This window comes from Octopus bimaculoides, chromosome 3, assembly GCF_046866305.1.
Source record: "Octopus bimaculoides isolate indiv1 chromosome 3, ASM4686630v1, whole genome shotgun sequence".
Lineage (NCBI taxonomy): Eukaryota > Metazoa > Mollusca > Cephalopoda > Octopoda > Octopodidae > Octopus > Octopus bimaculoides.
The window spans coordinates 66350900-66367520 of NC_142930.1; the positions used below are offsets into that span (position 1 = coordinate 66350900).

Below are 16621 nucleotides of genomic sequence, written 5' to 3' on the forward strand. Positions count from 1 at the left end.
TTCAATTCATTACAATATAGAATACACTGAATGTACACAAAAAATAAAGACAGTCATCCTATTTATTTATCAATACATAAAATACACAAAATAATAAAAAAACAATAAACATATTTTAATAATACCAAAATATTACTAAGAATTTTTAGAAAAAGTGTGAACATAGCTGAATTGCATAAAAAGTAAGCAGCACAAAAGTTTATGAGATTTGTGAAACTGGTGTTTTGCTTCCAAAATATCATCAACATTTGCTTTATGATTACTGCAGCCAACCATAAGAATTGCTTTCAGATGTTCATCACTGAGCTTTGTTCGATGTATTGACTTCAAACACATCATTTTTGAAAAAAGTTTGCTCACAAACATAAGTTGTTCCAAAAACTGATGCAAAACCTGAAGCAAATTTTTTCAATTTTGAAAACTCAACAGCAGGCAAGCAGCGCTAAAATTCAATGAGTATTCCTTCTCTGTGCTTCTCTTTCAACAAGGTATTAGCTTGCAAGTCAATAAGCTCCAGTTGTAGTTCAGTTGGCATGTTATCAAGATTACAGTCAAAGGGATTCTCAAACAAAAGAATTTCATTCTTAATTCTGTCAAGCTCTGAAAATCTTTGAGAAAAACCTGAATAATTTTTTAAGACCCGAATAACTCTTTTCTGAAACTCGAGGTTAACATGGTCCAAATTTTCTGTGCAAAACTCTTGAAAACACTGAAAATGAGAGAAGTTTCCCCCTTCAAGTTGTGCTTCAAACAATGATAGCTTTCCCCGAAATGCTGTAATAATTCTGTAGAGATCACAGATAAGGTTATTCTTTTCTTGCAGTTTTAAATTCAATTCATTCATATGAGAAGTTACGTCAACTAAAAATAACAACTTTGATAACCATGAAGGATCTGACAGCTGTGGATCAGCTCTATTCTTTTCGGTGAGAAAATGATCTATTTTTTTTCGGAGCTTATAAAAACAAAACAGGACTTCACCGCAACTGAGCCATCTCAATTCTGTGTAGTAAGGCAAGTCACAGAAATCAGAATCCATTTCTTCAAAGAAAGCCTGGAACTGTCGGTGGTTAAGTCGGTGATGATTCCAAATAAAGTTCACTACAGTTGTAACCGATTTTAGTACGCAAGAAATATCGAAGTGTTTTCCACAGAGTGCTTGCTGTGTATAAATAGATGCAGTGTATAAATAGAGCTTTCGGAAGTTAAAGCTCCTCCAACTTGGTCTGGATCCGCCCTACCAAATCCTTTCTCACTCCTGCCATGTTTTTTACCTCCATCAACTGTAACACACCGAAGCTGATTCCACTAAAGGTTATAGTTTTGCAAGTTTACTGCACCTCTATGAAAATATCTTCACCAGTTGTTCCATGTATACCACAAACGGATGCCATTTCTTTTATAATCTCAAAGTTGCAATTAACACCACGAATGAACACAATACGTTGTGACGTACTAGAGAGATCAGTAGACTCATCCATTGCAAGAGAATACCACAAAAAATTTCTTAGCTTTCTCATGTATCTGTAACTGTATATTCTCTCCAAGTTCTTCTATTCTCCGCACAACTGAACTTGCTGAAAGGCTGATACAGCCAAATATGTTAGCTTTTTCAGGACACAAATCATTTGCTGCTTCCATCATGAACTCTTTTATAAAGTTTCCGTCAGTAAATGGTCTTCCTCGCTTTGCCAATTTATTCACTATTTTGCAACTTACACGAGTGATAGATTCATTTTCAACAAACATTTTCGTTAAGAAATTCCTTTGAGATTCCAAACTACGTTTCATAGATTCAAATTTCTCGGACTGCAATTGTCCAGAATATTTAAAATATGTTGAGAGATGTTTTGCTTCGTAGTGACGACAAGTATTGTACTCTTTCATAACAGCAACACTTTCGTTGCATATCAGGCAACTAGCTTTCTGGTCGTTTGTTTCTCCAGAGAAGTACTTTTCTCCCCATTCTTTATTGAAAATGCGACATTCATCATCAACCTTTCTCTTCTTAGTAGCCATAACGATGGATGAAGAAAAAACAAAAGCAGTCTTAGGCCTCAGCGTCAGATATTCTCGTTTTAATTGTAATCACTAATAACTGACTAGCCCAAGACACACGTGATAGAACAGCCCATAGAAGGGCAAGACCGTCAGAGACAGCAGAGGATCCAGAAGATCGACTCACTGCACATAGACTATACCAAGAAAGTGCATTGCAAACAGAGACGGCAGTGGAGAGACAAGCTCGCGTAAATGCAAAGAAAGTATACCAAGAAAGAGCAAGGCAGTTAGAGACGGCAACACAGAGAGAAGCTTGTCAAACTACAAACAGAGTTACACCGACTCATGAGACAAGTCGAACACACTTTCGAAAGAAGCCTAAGACAGACACTCACCAGGACTGCGCGAGCATCAGTCAACCGTAACTGACTTTACGATTTGGGTATTCATAATTTAGTGGGATTTCCTACAAACAAGATCCTATGTAAGACAGTTCGGTGTTCTCTATAAATGCACAAAAACCGTTTTAAGGGCTACATACTTTGTATTGTTGCTATTGGATTAGCGAAACAATTATGAGAACGGAATCAAGGGATTAGCCCCGCTTTTCAGGGAGTTACTGGATACGTCAGCTAGTAATAATATGAAGATGAGAAACCTAATGCAGAGGAAGCTAGAAAGTTCTGGAGTAATATTTGGGATAAACTAGTCAATCATAATGGAGATGCTGTAAAGTTTAAAAAAGTGAAGGAAGAAGTAGTGAGTGAGAAGCAACCAGATCTAGTGCATTAATGAGTAAAGTGCTTGGAAAAATGCCGAATTGGAAGGGCCTAGGACCAAATTTAGTACTGGCTAAAGAAATTCAGTAGTTTACACGGGAGGCTGAGGGAACAATTTCAGGATTGCCTTAGTAGAGGAATAATACCAGATTGGATGACTAAAGGGAGGACAACACTCATTATGAAGGATAAGAGCAAGGGCAATATAGCTAGCAGCTATAGACCAATCATTTGCTTACCATTAGTGTGGAAGCTGTTAACAGAAATGCTTTCAGAAAGCATTTACTAGCAAATTGACAACCAGAATTTACTACTAGAAGAACAGATACGTTGCAGGAAGCAGGCTAGAGGAACGCATGATCTATTATATATAGACAAAGCAGTTCTAAATGAAGTAAAAGCTAGAAAGAAAAATCTAACAATAGCATGGATAGATTATAGGAAAGCCTATGACATGATCCCACACTCATAGATAAGTGAATGTTTGAGCATGCTCAATATAACAGACAACACAAGAGAATTAATTAGATTTAGCATGAAGAAATGGAAAGTAGCTCTATACTCAGGTGACATTCTGTTAGGTAGAGTTAATATAAAAGGAGAAATTTCCCATGGGTCTCGTTGTCCCCTTTAATATTTGTCTTATGTTTGATCCCCTCAGTTTAATTATTAAGGAAGGCAAAGGCAGAGTGTCAGTTCAGAAATAATAATGGGAAAATTAACCATTTGCTCTAGATGGATGATCTGAAGCTTTTTAGTAAGAATGAAAAAGAGACACATTCCTTAATACAGACTGTAAGACTCTTCAGTAAAGATATAGGTATGGAATTTAGCATAAATAAGTATGCAATATTAGCCATGAGAAGGGGACAGGTAGTCAACGGTGAAGGCATCCAATTACCAGATGGCTAGACATTAAAATCATTGAAAGGAGGAGAGAGTTAAAAGTATCTATGAGTATTAGAATCTGACAGAAGGAAATAACCTGTTCACGAGGAAGCTAATGAAGTCAAAGCTAAATGGTCCGAATCTAGTGAAAGCTGTAAATACTTGGGCAGTATCATTACTTAGATACTCAGCAGCTTTTATAGTTTGGACAAAAACTGAATTAGCAAAGCTAGACAGAAGAACTAGGAAGGAATTCGATATGAATAGAGGACGCCACCCAAGGGCAGGGGTAGCAAGATTGTACCTACCTAGAAAGGAAGGTGGAAGAGGGTTAATATCAGTGGAAGACTGCGTGGAGTTAGCTAGAGTAGATATAGACTCCTATGTAGGTAATAGTGAAAAATGGTTATTAAAAGCTGCAAGAGTCACAAGTCATAAGGAAACCAAAACACCAAACGAACTTAAAAATCAAAAACAAAAAAGAACAGAAATTGGCAGACTGGCAGGAGAAGGCGTTGCACGGTAGATTTCCAAAGATAGTTTCAGCAAATAATAGTAGTGATACATGGTTATGGCTTCAGGAGAGAAAGCTGAAGAGGGAGACAGAAAGTTTGTTAGTAGTACCACAAGATCAAGCATTAAGGACTAATTGGATAAAAACCATAGACAAAAACCAAGTAGATTTTCAGTGAAGATTATGCAAATCAAAAGAGGAAAGCGTTACTCCTATAGTAAGTGAATGTAACATGGTGGCACAGAAAGAATACAAGAAAAGACATGATAATCTAGGGAGAGCAACCTACTGGGAGCTTTGTAGAGAGCTAGGATTTGAACATACTGATAAATGGTATGAACACGAACCTAGTAAAGTACTAGAAAGTAAGGAGTACAAGGTGTTGTGGGACTTTAACATTCAGACTGATAGAGTAATAGAAGCTAGAATGCCTGTTTTGGTAGTAGTAGTAGTAGTAGTAGTAGTAGTAGTAGTAGTAGTAGTAGTAGTAGTAGTAGTAGTAGTAGTAGTAGTAGTAGATAAGGACAATAGAAAGTACCAGATAATTGACTTCACAATCCCAAATGATGAAAAAAATTAATATGAGTAGTATAGAAAAAATAGCATGATTTGTTATTAAAATATTATCAGATTCAATAAGATGTTTAATTTTTTCAAGTTTCATGTTTATTAATCTTTTTCAGTTTTCACGTTTATTAATTTTTTCAGTTTTGTATGATTTGCTATAAAAATATAAGATTCAAAACGATGTTTCATCCTTTCACTTTTCATGTTTATTAATTTTAAAATTTTGTCTTTGTTGTTTTATTGAGGGTTAAACAATCTTTTTAGTTGAGGGTGATAACCATAAGTACCGATATTTCTCGTAAAAAGGGGCGGGGAGATAACCCAATTTTTTAATGGGGGTGGGATAACCAAAAAGTACCGATAGACGTTAATAACAGAATTAACTGAAACACGCTTGTCGTGCGAACCCTTCTTTCAAGGCTCATAGAAGATAAAACATTCGTTAATTACGAAATATTCTCGCCTACAGCACTTAAGGACTGTACCTACTGATATTCATAAAGGGTTTGATCAAAAGACGATAAGTCAAAATGCGCTGTGTTGGTCGTTGAATACAAACTATCAAATCTACTGCTATCAAATCTAGGGTCGAATCGGCTTGGACATCAATAGTCAACCGATTTTATCTGTAAGCAGACATTAGAATATAATTAACAGATATATCATTTTAGGAACATGTTTACAAATTTTATAGATTGGCAGATAGAGGAAATGTAAAGGATAGATAACAGCATACGTTTCGCTAATGATCAAAGAACTGTTCACATAACTATCCCTCTCCAGATTTCTGTTGAAGTGGTTCTTTGTAAAGCAAATATAACAGACGGGAAGTTTACTCTCGTTTTTGCCCGACGTCAATACAAACATACGCCGTCTTTGCATCACAGATACATACATCAATAAAATATGTATGGTAATAGCCAAGAGCAAATACGTGTGTCTTTGAATGATATACTTACATATATCGTAACCAACATCCAAATGAGGAGGTCATTATGGTTCCCCAAGCAATACATTGAAAGCATTGAACTTCACGAATTTGCAGAATATGAAAGCGTTGTTTGAAAGTTCATTTAGTACAAAAGGGCTAAAGTATGCAACAACTAACACGAGTACTTCAATTCCCTGATCTTAATGACTAAAACTAAAAAGCATCAAGAGATTTGTTATCAGAAAGGCCTTCTAAAGCGAAATAAACAAACCAGAATGTAACTTAGATAAATACACAAGTAAATAAATATAAATAAATGAATAAACCTATTAAAAATAAGATTTAGTATTGAATTCTAACGTAGATAATTTATATGGACATTGAAATATAAAATCATTTTCAGCAAAAATATTCCCAGTTCAACAGAAATGAATTTAGTTAGATAAAACAGAATTTAGCTCATATATCTTTTAAAATATGCCAGTGTTCAAAACGAAATTTCTTTCAAAACACCGCACCTCACTATAAAATATGAACAAAAATTACATACATCAAAATCGAAAAGTTCCAAACTACGCATTAAAAAGACGTTAGTATAGTCATATCAACTAAACTCCTGTTGTTTTTTAGTGAGTTGACATCGTTGTATTATTTGAGTTCTACAATAATCTTCTTCCCTACACCAAGAAATGTTTAATCTTGTACATTTACTTAGTAAATTTTTTTCATCATTATTTCGACGAGAACAATGTAAACTAATGCTTTGCTGAGGTCAGAATAAGATCGAAACATGTTCAATATTCTTCTGTACTTACTAGAAAAAGAAAAATAATATCAATCACTTATTAATATTGATGTTTCCCATTCAGTATATATTTGTAGTGAAACATATTTCTATTTAGCTTTCATATCAATGGTCCATGCATTGAATATCTTAGCATTAAGCTAACAACACACAATTCTCTCAATGGATCGCAGTCCTCAATACGAATAAAAAATTGCATGTCTGAATCCTAGTTTCAATTAAATAGAGTTTCCCCTTTTTACAAAGGTCGATGTACTTCGATTATTTCTTATTTTGAAAAATCAAAAACAGTTATTTTATCTTTATTCGCTTTATTTATGCTGCAATTTTTTTAGAAACTGAACAGATGCTGTTACGCAAACAATGTAATTGATACCGCTTCTCACTTAATGAACGAAGTAACACAAAAAAGATAGAATGAACAGGAGTTGACTCTGTTCCTCTTAATGTCCTCTATATATAAACTACTTCATGATGTTTACGTGAACCTATCTGTCATCTTTTAACTTTTACTTCTTTCATTCTGTTGTAACTAGATTCTTCTGTTGTAATTTCCATTTAGAACAGGTTTGAACATTTTATCTTTCTTCCAACCTCACTTTTGTCATGTATTTTGTGGAATGGAAAAATTAGAAACACTTTCTGACCACATGCTTCTATATGTTCGCTCAACGGAATTTGGTGAACATTAGTGTTCCAGATTTGTTGTCTGTGAACTCGTGAACGTTCCGATAATGCATTCCCTATCTTGCCAATTCCTCGCAATTAGGGCATTTAATGCAGTAGATCAAATTTCTGCTTTTGCAGTTCATATCAGCATTTGCGAAAATCTTTCCATTTTTGTTCTAATGGATCTACCAGTATGCATATATTGACATTTCCACATCTGTTATCATTACACTTGGATACTGTGAATGTTTTGTCCTGTTTGTTCATGTTGAATTTTGCTTTTGTTAATAGTTTCTTTCGGTTATATGGTTGCCTTTTGCTTAAGATAAGTGTTTGATTAGTTATGTTTGTTTTTAATTCTTCACCTTTTATGATTGGCAAATTTATTTTGACGATGTTTAAAATGTTTTGGTGATGCGTATTGTGTGTTACTAGAAATGGCATGGTGTTCCGTTGATGTGTTCGTGTTTCTCGTGTTGCCCTAAGTTGAAATATTTTTTTTTGTTTGGAAAATCGTAAATTCCGATAATGAAAACATAATAATTCAAAAACTTTTCTACGTATTTTGCCCCATAAGAATTCTGTAAAAACGTGAAGAAATTAGGTAGGGTGGGGGTAAAATTGAAATTTTGAAATACCAATTGTTTTTACAGATTCGGAAACGTAGATTTCTGTAAAAAAACAAAAAACGGGAGTGTAGTGACGGTCCGCTTTGTCCGCCCTAAGTTGTTCTACAGGTATCTCTTTTGCTCGTTGTATGCTATTTTCTATAAGTAGGAGAGGGGTATTTTTGCTTGACCAGATATCCTTTGAGTTCTGTAAGACGTATGTTCCTGGTATTTGGATCATCTGCTATAGTACAAATTTTCCTGGCTAGACAGTACGGGATGTTGAGTTTTGTGTGTGTTGGGTGGCATGATTTGAAATTTAGGTACTGGTATGTATCTGTGCTTTTGTAATAGATATCAGTTGTGATTGTGGTGTTGTTTTTAATTACCATTGTATCAAAAATGGTAATTGTGTGTTGCTCATTTCTCCTGTGAATTTGAGACTAGGATGTAGATTGTTGAGGAGGGTGCTGAATTCTTCCAGATTTTCGAGGGATTTGGTCCAAATTAGGAAACAATCATCGAGGTATCTTTTCCCTGTATTCGCCATATGCCTTCTAAAGGTCATGCCGTAGTTTCCTTTATTTTTTGATATAGGTTTTGTTCCAAGTATCTCAATACTGAGTTCGAGAAAACTGGAGCAAATTGCATCCCCATAGCGCTGCCTCAAATTTGGAGTTAGTTTTCTTTTGTTGAAAAGGAATGTATTGCTTGCGAGGATGAGGCTGACCGTGTCTAGTATGAAGGTTACAGTAAATCTACTGAGGATCACTTCTCTGTTTCTCGACCCAATATTTTATGGCAGTAATTCTCAAATCATGTGGAATGTTCATATATAAGTTTGTTACATCAAAATTGCGCCCGACAAACCGTGACGTTTAAGTTGCATGCTGATTGGTCAAAACCTTATTCGAAAAATTCAACTTGTTGGAGCCTTCTAAAAGGAAGAAGTCAGTCATTTTACTACAGTTGTCAAGAATTCGACTCAACTGTCAGTCAATACATTTTGAAATCTGATGATTACTACGAACGTATGAAAGAGCTAACTGAACTTTATAAACATTACTAAATATTTTTTTTAATGTTTAACACACTTCAACATTGTAAAAAAAATACAATAAGGAAAACGTTAAAACCAGACCATGTAACTTTATTCCACACACACACACACACACACACACACACACACACACACACACACACAAAATATAAGGGTTTAGTTCATAGATGATCTAAACGACTAGGTACGCTAGGTAAGTGGTGTAACGGATTACTAGGGCTCCAAGGGTATAGCCGATATATATATATATATATCCATGTTCTCATACTGAATATATACGACGCAGTAAATATTTTCTGCTGATATATTCCTGGAATTAGCGCGCCAAAACGAAGACATTTGAATTTTACCATTAAGCTGTAATTAGCAGAACCATATGCACGCGCACCCATGACGGTGGGCAACTCGGTATACGATTCTGATGATTGCGGTTACATTACAAATCAGGCTGAAGAGGAATGGACAAATGGTAAGATTTGTTAAATCCGAAACCGGTCCCTGTTTGAGAATGCCTTTTTAGGTGATTTTAAATGTCTTGCCCGCTCACGTTTTTGGTATGCTGCTATATTTCATGTTGAGAACAATTTAGGTCTTAATAGACACAAGATGTGATCTATTTCTAGCACATTAATTGTCCACGTTAGTGGTCAACGTTATTTTTTTTTTAATATTGATAGATAGATAGATAGATAGATAGATAGATAGATAGATATAGATGTATAAACACATATACACGCCAGTGTGCGCACACACAAACACACACACACATACACACTTGCACACACACACACACATACACACACACACACACACGTGACAGGCTTCTTTCCGTCTATTAAATCGACACACAAGGCTTTGATAGGCCCCGGTTATAGTTGAAGAAAGCTGTCCAAGGTGCGACACCGTGGGACTGAACCCGGAACTATATAGTTGGGAAGCACAGTTGTACACCTAAACATTGAAAGTTGAAGAGACATAAAAACGTGTGTTTGTCTGATAAGCTGCACAAGTATGACTTGAATCAGCAAGAGAAATGGAATAAGGATGAAATAAATATATCATTACTTCGTTTAGACAGAATAACTTTAGGTTTTCTGTGATTTAAAGATAACATTAGTGTACAAGAGTAAACCATGTCCTAACTAGCTAGATAGCTGCCCCTGAGCATAGTTGAAAATAATTATGGTTGTAACTGCAGTCATCTTATAGACTTTATTTATCTATGTCACTGAACTGAAACGAAAAAATGGTTTTAATATCATTTCAAAACCATTTTAAAATCACTTTAAAATATTTTATTTTACTGTTTATAATACGTTATCAACAGACATATTGTCCTAAAGGATTTTATAACGGCATTTCATGATCCGCAAAGTTCGAAAAGTTATCAAAAGTCGTTATATTTTAACCTTTTATACTTGATGTAATCTATCTCTATTTAAATTCTTCATCTCATTGGTTCTTTATCAACACAAGCCTCTAAAGTGATAATATATGACCCCCCATCACCTACATAGATACATCTGTATATATGTGTGTCTATGTTACTTAGTTTTATTTCTAGATTTCTTGTCGGTGGAGAAAGAGTCGGTTTCTAACCTAGATTTAGAGCTCTTTCATTGGAATTTCAGTAACAGGGTGGAGCAAAAATAAAGGTACTTTTACACAGATTTTGGAAATATGCTTTTAAGAATATATTTTTTATTGTGAAATCCATTAGAAACAACTGTGCTAAAATCTGAAGTTCTTAAATTTACATCTTCAGGCTACGCAGCCCACTTGAAAATTTTAAATAATGAGCGAAAAATCAATTTATAACACGTTTGCCATTCCTCATTTTATTTTTACATTCATTGTTACGAATTGATTTTCTTTTGCAATTTGTTTTAAAAATAAGAGTGATAAACTCTTAAGCTCTAAAATTTAAATCTTTAAGCTCCGCTATGCACTTGAAATTTCAAAATTATGTGAAATAAATAGACTTTTCGACTTTGTTTTCTTTAGGTCCAGATTACACACACATTAAAATGAAATAACGTGTAAACCAATTTTTGATTCTTGACACATTTTGATGATAAAAATAATTAACAATTCAGAATCCTTTGCTGATGTAGAAGGGCGACTGTGATCTGGCCGATTCTTTCTAATCAACCTCTGAACGTTCTGTTTAGATACTGCTTGATCTATTCCTCCAATGATCATTTTTCGATTTGTCCGTTGAACCTGTAAAAAATCTTGTTCTCTCTGTGGTACTTTTTTGTCTCTACTACAACAGCAGTTTTAAAGGAGTTTCACTTGCAACAGGAAATGTCAAATAAATCTTTTGTTGCATTGTTTTTACACACATTAAACTTTGTTTGAAACGATGGCACATTATTTCTATTTTTCACGTATTTTAGTAATGCTTGGTTCTTTAGATAAAAGTTTAAGATTTTTGGTTTAACTGACTCAATCGCAACACAAGGGATGGATACCTTTTGCCAAAGAAAAATTATCTTTTCTGTTACAATCTTGACAATTTGTTTAATTGAAGGATCTTTCTTAACTACATTCTTTTCTTTTTTTCGTTGAAATAAAACACATTTTCGTATGTCCTTGTAAGCTGACAAAACTCGCTCGTTAAGATCACATGGAGTATTGGGCATTCAGTATCATGACATGTCATTGGCTTATGAGTCATCACTAAATGTAAACAACACTAAACTGAACACGATCATTAATTTTACTAGAATGGCTTAAAGTCAAGATACAAAGCAGAAAACTGCACACACATACAGATCCAATCCATCACTGGAACTATAAAAATCTGTTAAAACTTTCCAGAGCGTAGATATGAAAGTACAGGCATGAGAAGATATGAAAGCATTGATATGAAAGTATATGCATGAGAAGACATACATAAAAGAAAACATTCAAATCTGCACATATACATACATACAAACACGCACATACATACATACATACATACATACATACATACATACATACATACATACATTGTTTGTTGGCACTCCATCGCTTACGACGACGAGGGTTCCAGTTGATCCGATTAACGGAACAGCCTGCTTGTGAAATTAACGTGCAAGTGGCTGAGCACTCCACAGACACGTGTACCCTTAACGTAGTTCTCGGGGATATTCAGCGTGACACAGTGTGACAAGGCTGACCCTTTGAATTACAGGCACAACAGAAACAGGAAGTAAGAGTGAGAGAAAGTTGGGGTGAAAGAGTACAACAGGGTTCGCCACCATCCCCTGCCGGAGCCTCGTGGAGCTTTTAGGTGTTTTCGCTCAATTAACACTCACAACACCCGGCCTGGGAATCGAAACCGCGATCCAATGACCGCAAGTCCGCTGCCCTAACCACTGGGCCATTGCACCTCCACACATACATACATACATACATACATACATACCCTGTTGTTAATGTTGAAATTCCAGTTAGCAAACTATTACTACAATATGTCCAGGAAAGACTGCATGAAAGAACTATAGTGTATAGGATCTGTCCTTTTTATCTCAAATGATGTGGTGGAAGCTTGTTTTATTAGAAAACAATTGCTCATGGCAAACTCAAAAAATATGTGTGCATGCGTGCGTGCGTGTGTGTGTGTGTGTGTGTGTGTGTGTGTGTGTGTGTGTGTGTGTGTGTGTGTGTGTGTGTGTGTGTCCCACCACCGGTGTAGGTATGTTCAGCGGTTTGGCAAAAGTGACTGATAGAATAAAGACCTGGGTTTAAAGAATAATGTCAAGTATTGCGATATTGTATATAGAAATATGGATATATACAAAGTCACAATACTTTCCATAATTTTCAATCCAAATTATGGACCGAAATTTGAGTTGAATGATAATGTCTTCTAATTTAGACATATAGCTAACAACTTTGAAAGGAAGAAGGCTAGCCAATACCACTGTCCTCAGTATTTGACTCATTATATTTTATCGATTTCTAAAAAATGAACGGTGACGTTGAACTCAGCGGGATTTGAAACCAAATGAAAGGCAAAGAAGCTTAGAAATGATTTTACACAAGCTATGTTTGTGTATAACGCAACATCTATTAAATTAGTTGTATCAGTCTCTTTCTTAGAAATAATAAATAAATAAAGACTTTCGTTGTTTCTGTCTTGCCAACGGTGATTGAGAAGAGAATCTTGTGAACCCTTCCACAACAGAACTGGAATTTAGTGCTCAGAATCACGATAAATTCTGAAGTGATATATATGACTAAGAAATTCTACAGACAAGATTTCTAGATTTCGTTTCTCATAACTTCTCTCTGTAGTTTAGTTGAAAATTATCTGAAGCTGGTCGAATTAGGCCAGTGTTTAACTCATTAACATGAAAGTGTTGAAACAATCTTCCTCTGTCTTTTAACTGTGTAAACAGAAATAGACAGTGAAATTTGTCAGAAGCTCAAATTCAGATAAAATCGTCAGCGAGCAGAATAAACTATCTGTAATTAATGAAAATTAAAGAAAATATTTTTTAAAAAATATATTTTTAGAACACCGATCAGACGGAGATTGAAGGGGATAATCATAGAGGGTACTAGTTCTTTATACACAAACATCTCAGATACATTCATATGCAAATTATATTTGACCAAAATACATTCACAATGAATGACACACACATAGATACATACGTGCATATATACATGCATACATACATACATACATGCATACATATAAGCATACATATATGCATACATGCATACATATATGCATACATATATGCATACATGCATGCATGCAACGAACACACGCGTGCTCATTTTCTATAACTTTCTCTTTGTAGATGTGTGCGCGTGTGTGAAAGAGGGTGTGTATGAATTTACAAAGCTTGTCACAAGGTAGCGTGTATCAAAAGTTATGGCAAGGATGGTAGATTATTATATATATAATGATGTGGCAATAGTGGACATACGCGCGCACGTATGTGTGTGTGTGTGTGTGTGTGAGCGCGCGTATGTATACATCCATACATGTGTATGTGTGTGTATTGCGTAAGAATCGACTATAAAACAAGCGTTATCCGTAGGAAGATTAAGAAAGAAGAACAACAGCAGCAGCTGCAGCAGCAACAACAACAACAACAGCAGCTGCTATAGGAGCATTAGAAACTGTGAATAAAAGGAACTTCATTTTTCAAGCTGGAAAGATGCTCAATATATACCCTCCACGAAAACAATTTAATTTGTGTTCGTGGGAAGAACCATTTTAACGATGCGTACTGCCTTAATTCTTCGAAACGCCGGAGTTTTAATGGTGGCAGCTGATGAAGGAGATGTTTCTATGTGGCCTGCTTGTTTGTTGCACCTTGTTTACCATTTTTGTCCTTGTTCTTTTGCCACGTCATGTACCCAGTTATGTATCTATATGTACATGTGGATGAACGTATATACATACATGTACATATATATGCATATACTCATATATTGTTTATATATATATATATATATATATATATATGTATATATATACATACATACATACATACATACATACATACATACATACATACATATATACATACATACACGCACACGTACATATACATGTATACATATACCCCTCTGCTGAGATATATCTATTGACCGAGAGCTATAGTTACAAAGAAAGAATCTAGTTAATATACCCTTTGTTTTCAGGTTTGGCACCACTGAAAGATCCAGTTTGTTACAAGCATTCAGACAAGACCAAGTAACTGCCCCTACATCACCCTCGTTCCCACTTCGCCCACGTTTTCCCTGCAGATACTAATGTTCAGGCTGAGCATCAGTCGTCATATTCCCACTTTCTGAGATGATTTATAAATGTCATAAGCATTGAGCCCTGTTCCCGGATTAGTATGATATAACATAATATATGTATGTATGTATGTATGTGTATATATGTGTGTATTCTATATTTATTTATACATAAAATTATTATTATCATTATTATGTTGTCTTTTTTTTTCTTTTTTCTTCAAATTTTCTTCCATTTCTCGCCGAGTGTTTTCCGTACACCTAGGGCAGAGAAACTCATTGTATGCATTCCCAGTTTACACACGCAAATTCACAGGCATCATCATCATCATCATCATCATCATCATCATCATCATTATCATCATTATTATTATTATTATTATTATTATTATTATTATTATTATTATTATTATTATTATTATTATTATTATTATTTTATGTTTGACTTTTGTTTTGCATTTGTACAAGTTGGATCCAAGTCTCACCCAGAGACCTCAAGATACAACAAGTTAGAAGTTCATGTAGGTGTTATGCCTAGGGTACCATATATTTGTATTTGTACAGTTTTGTTCAAGTGAATGTTTAAGAAACCATAAGAAAATTATGTGTTTGCTTTAAAATTTGAGATCACATAGACAGTATTTAACGTAGGATATGGGCAGTTCCCATGAGCACTATCTTTTGAACTTCAGCCATTTTGGGGTTTCCTGGAATCTGTTCTAGGTAGTAATCAGCCCGTTTCGCTGTCATTCCCAGGGCACCTATGACAATAGGTATTGTTTTCGTCTTCAGATTCCACATTTTGCTAATTTCTATTTCAAGATCTTTATATTTGCTCAGTTTTTGGTAGGTCTTGACAGATACGTTTATATCGATTGGGACAGTCATATCAATGAGGAGGCATGATTTTTGTCTGAAGTCTTTCAGTATGATGTCTGGCCTATTTGCGTCTATCTTTCTGTCAGTTTGAATGGTGAAGTTCCAGAGGAGTGCAATGTGATCATTTTCAAGTACTGGGGGTGGTTTGTGTTCCCACCAGTTTTTATCATGGGGCAAGTCCAAGTTTTTGCATATTACCCAGTGAATATATTGTGCAGCTCTATCATGCCTGTTGAGATACTCTGTAGGCGCAAGCAGACTGCACATGGAGACAACATGATCGATGGTCTCATTTTGTTGTTGGCATATACGACATAATGGGGAGCTGCCGTTCTTTAATATGTTGGCCTGGTAGTTCTTTGTAGGTAGGCATTGATCTTGGGCTGCTATGATAAACCCCTCTGTTTCTGATTTCAAGCCAGAGGCCATTAACCATTGGTGGGTAAGGGCTTTGTCAATATCTGCATTATTCGCTCTCTTTGGGTATTTGCCATTGATAGGTTTTCTATGCCATTTTTCAGTCATAATAGCTAAGGCAGCAATTTTAGCACGGGTCTTCAAGCGCTTAGCTTTTTCTGCAGGTGTTTCTAGTTCGTCTAATTCTTGAATTTGTTGCAATTGGAATTCACTTAGATATTCCTTTGCCTGTTTTGTTACTGAGTAAGATGCTTTCTTGCTTTCATATTTTAAGACAAGTTTGAGCATCCAGTCCTCAGAGTTTTTCAGATAGGTGTCTAGGCCAATTGTGGCTACCTTCATTGATAATGCCAGCTGTAAAAGTCCTCGGCCTCCTTCTTTTCTTGGCAGATAAAGACGTTCTATATCTGCCTTAGGGTGGTGCATTCTATGCATTGTCAACAGTTTTCGTATTTTTCTGTCAACATTACATATTTCAGTAATTGACCAGTTAACGATGTTGAAACTGTAAGTCACGACTGGTATGGCTAGAGCATTGATCGCTTCGATCCTGTTTCTCGCGTTCAGCTCTGTCTTCAGTATTGCTCTCACCCTGCGATAACATTCTCTTCTGATCCTTTCCCTCATCACTGAGTGCTTGATATTGTCCCCTTCAATTACCCCTAGGTATTTGTAGCTCTCCGCTGGTTCTAACTCTTTTATGACATTTTGCTGGTCAAGGTTCACATTAGATGTATTTGTCATTTTTC

General features: G+C 35.3%; 1 protein-coding gene across 1 annotated transcript; it reads right to left on the reverse strand.

Moving 5' to 3' along the window:
- Positions 1 to 442: 442 nt before the first annotated feature.
- LOC149136558 (general transcription factor II-I repeat domain-containing protein 2B-like) lies at positions 443 to 1039 on the reverse strand. Its single transcript, XM_089348370.1, has one exon. It carries the CDS (start codon positions 1037 to 1039, stop codon positions 443 to 445), a length of 597 nt encoding a protein of 198 aa, XP_089204496.1.
- Positions 1040 to 16621: the final 15582 nt, after the last annotated feature.

What these genes read in the sequence shown, in the direction of transcription:
- LOC149136558 (XM_089348370.1), bottom strand. Translation starts at nt 1,039, where the DNA reads ATGGATTCTGATTTCTGTGACTTGCCTTACTACACAGAATTGAGATGG.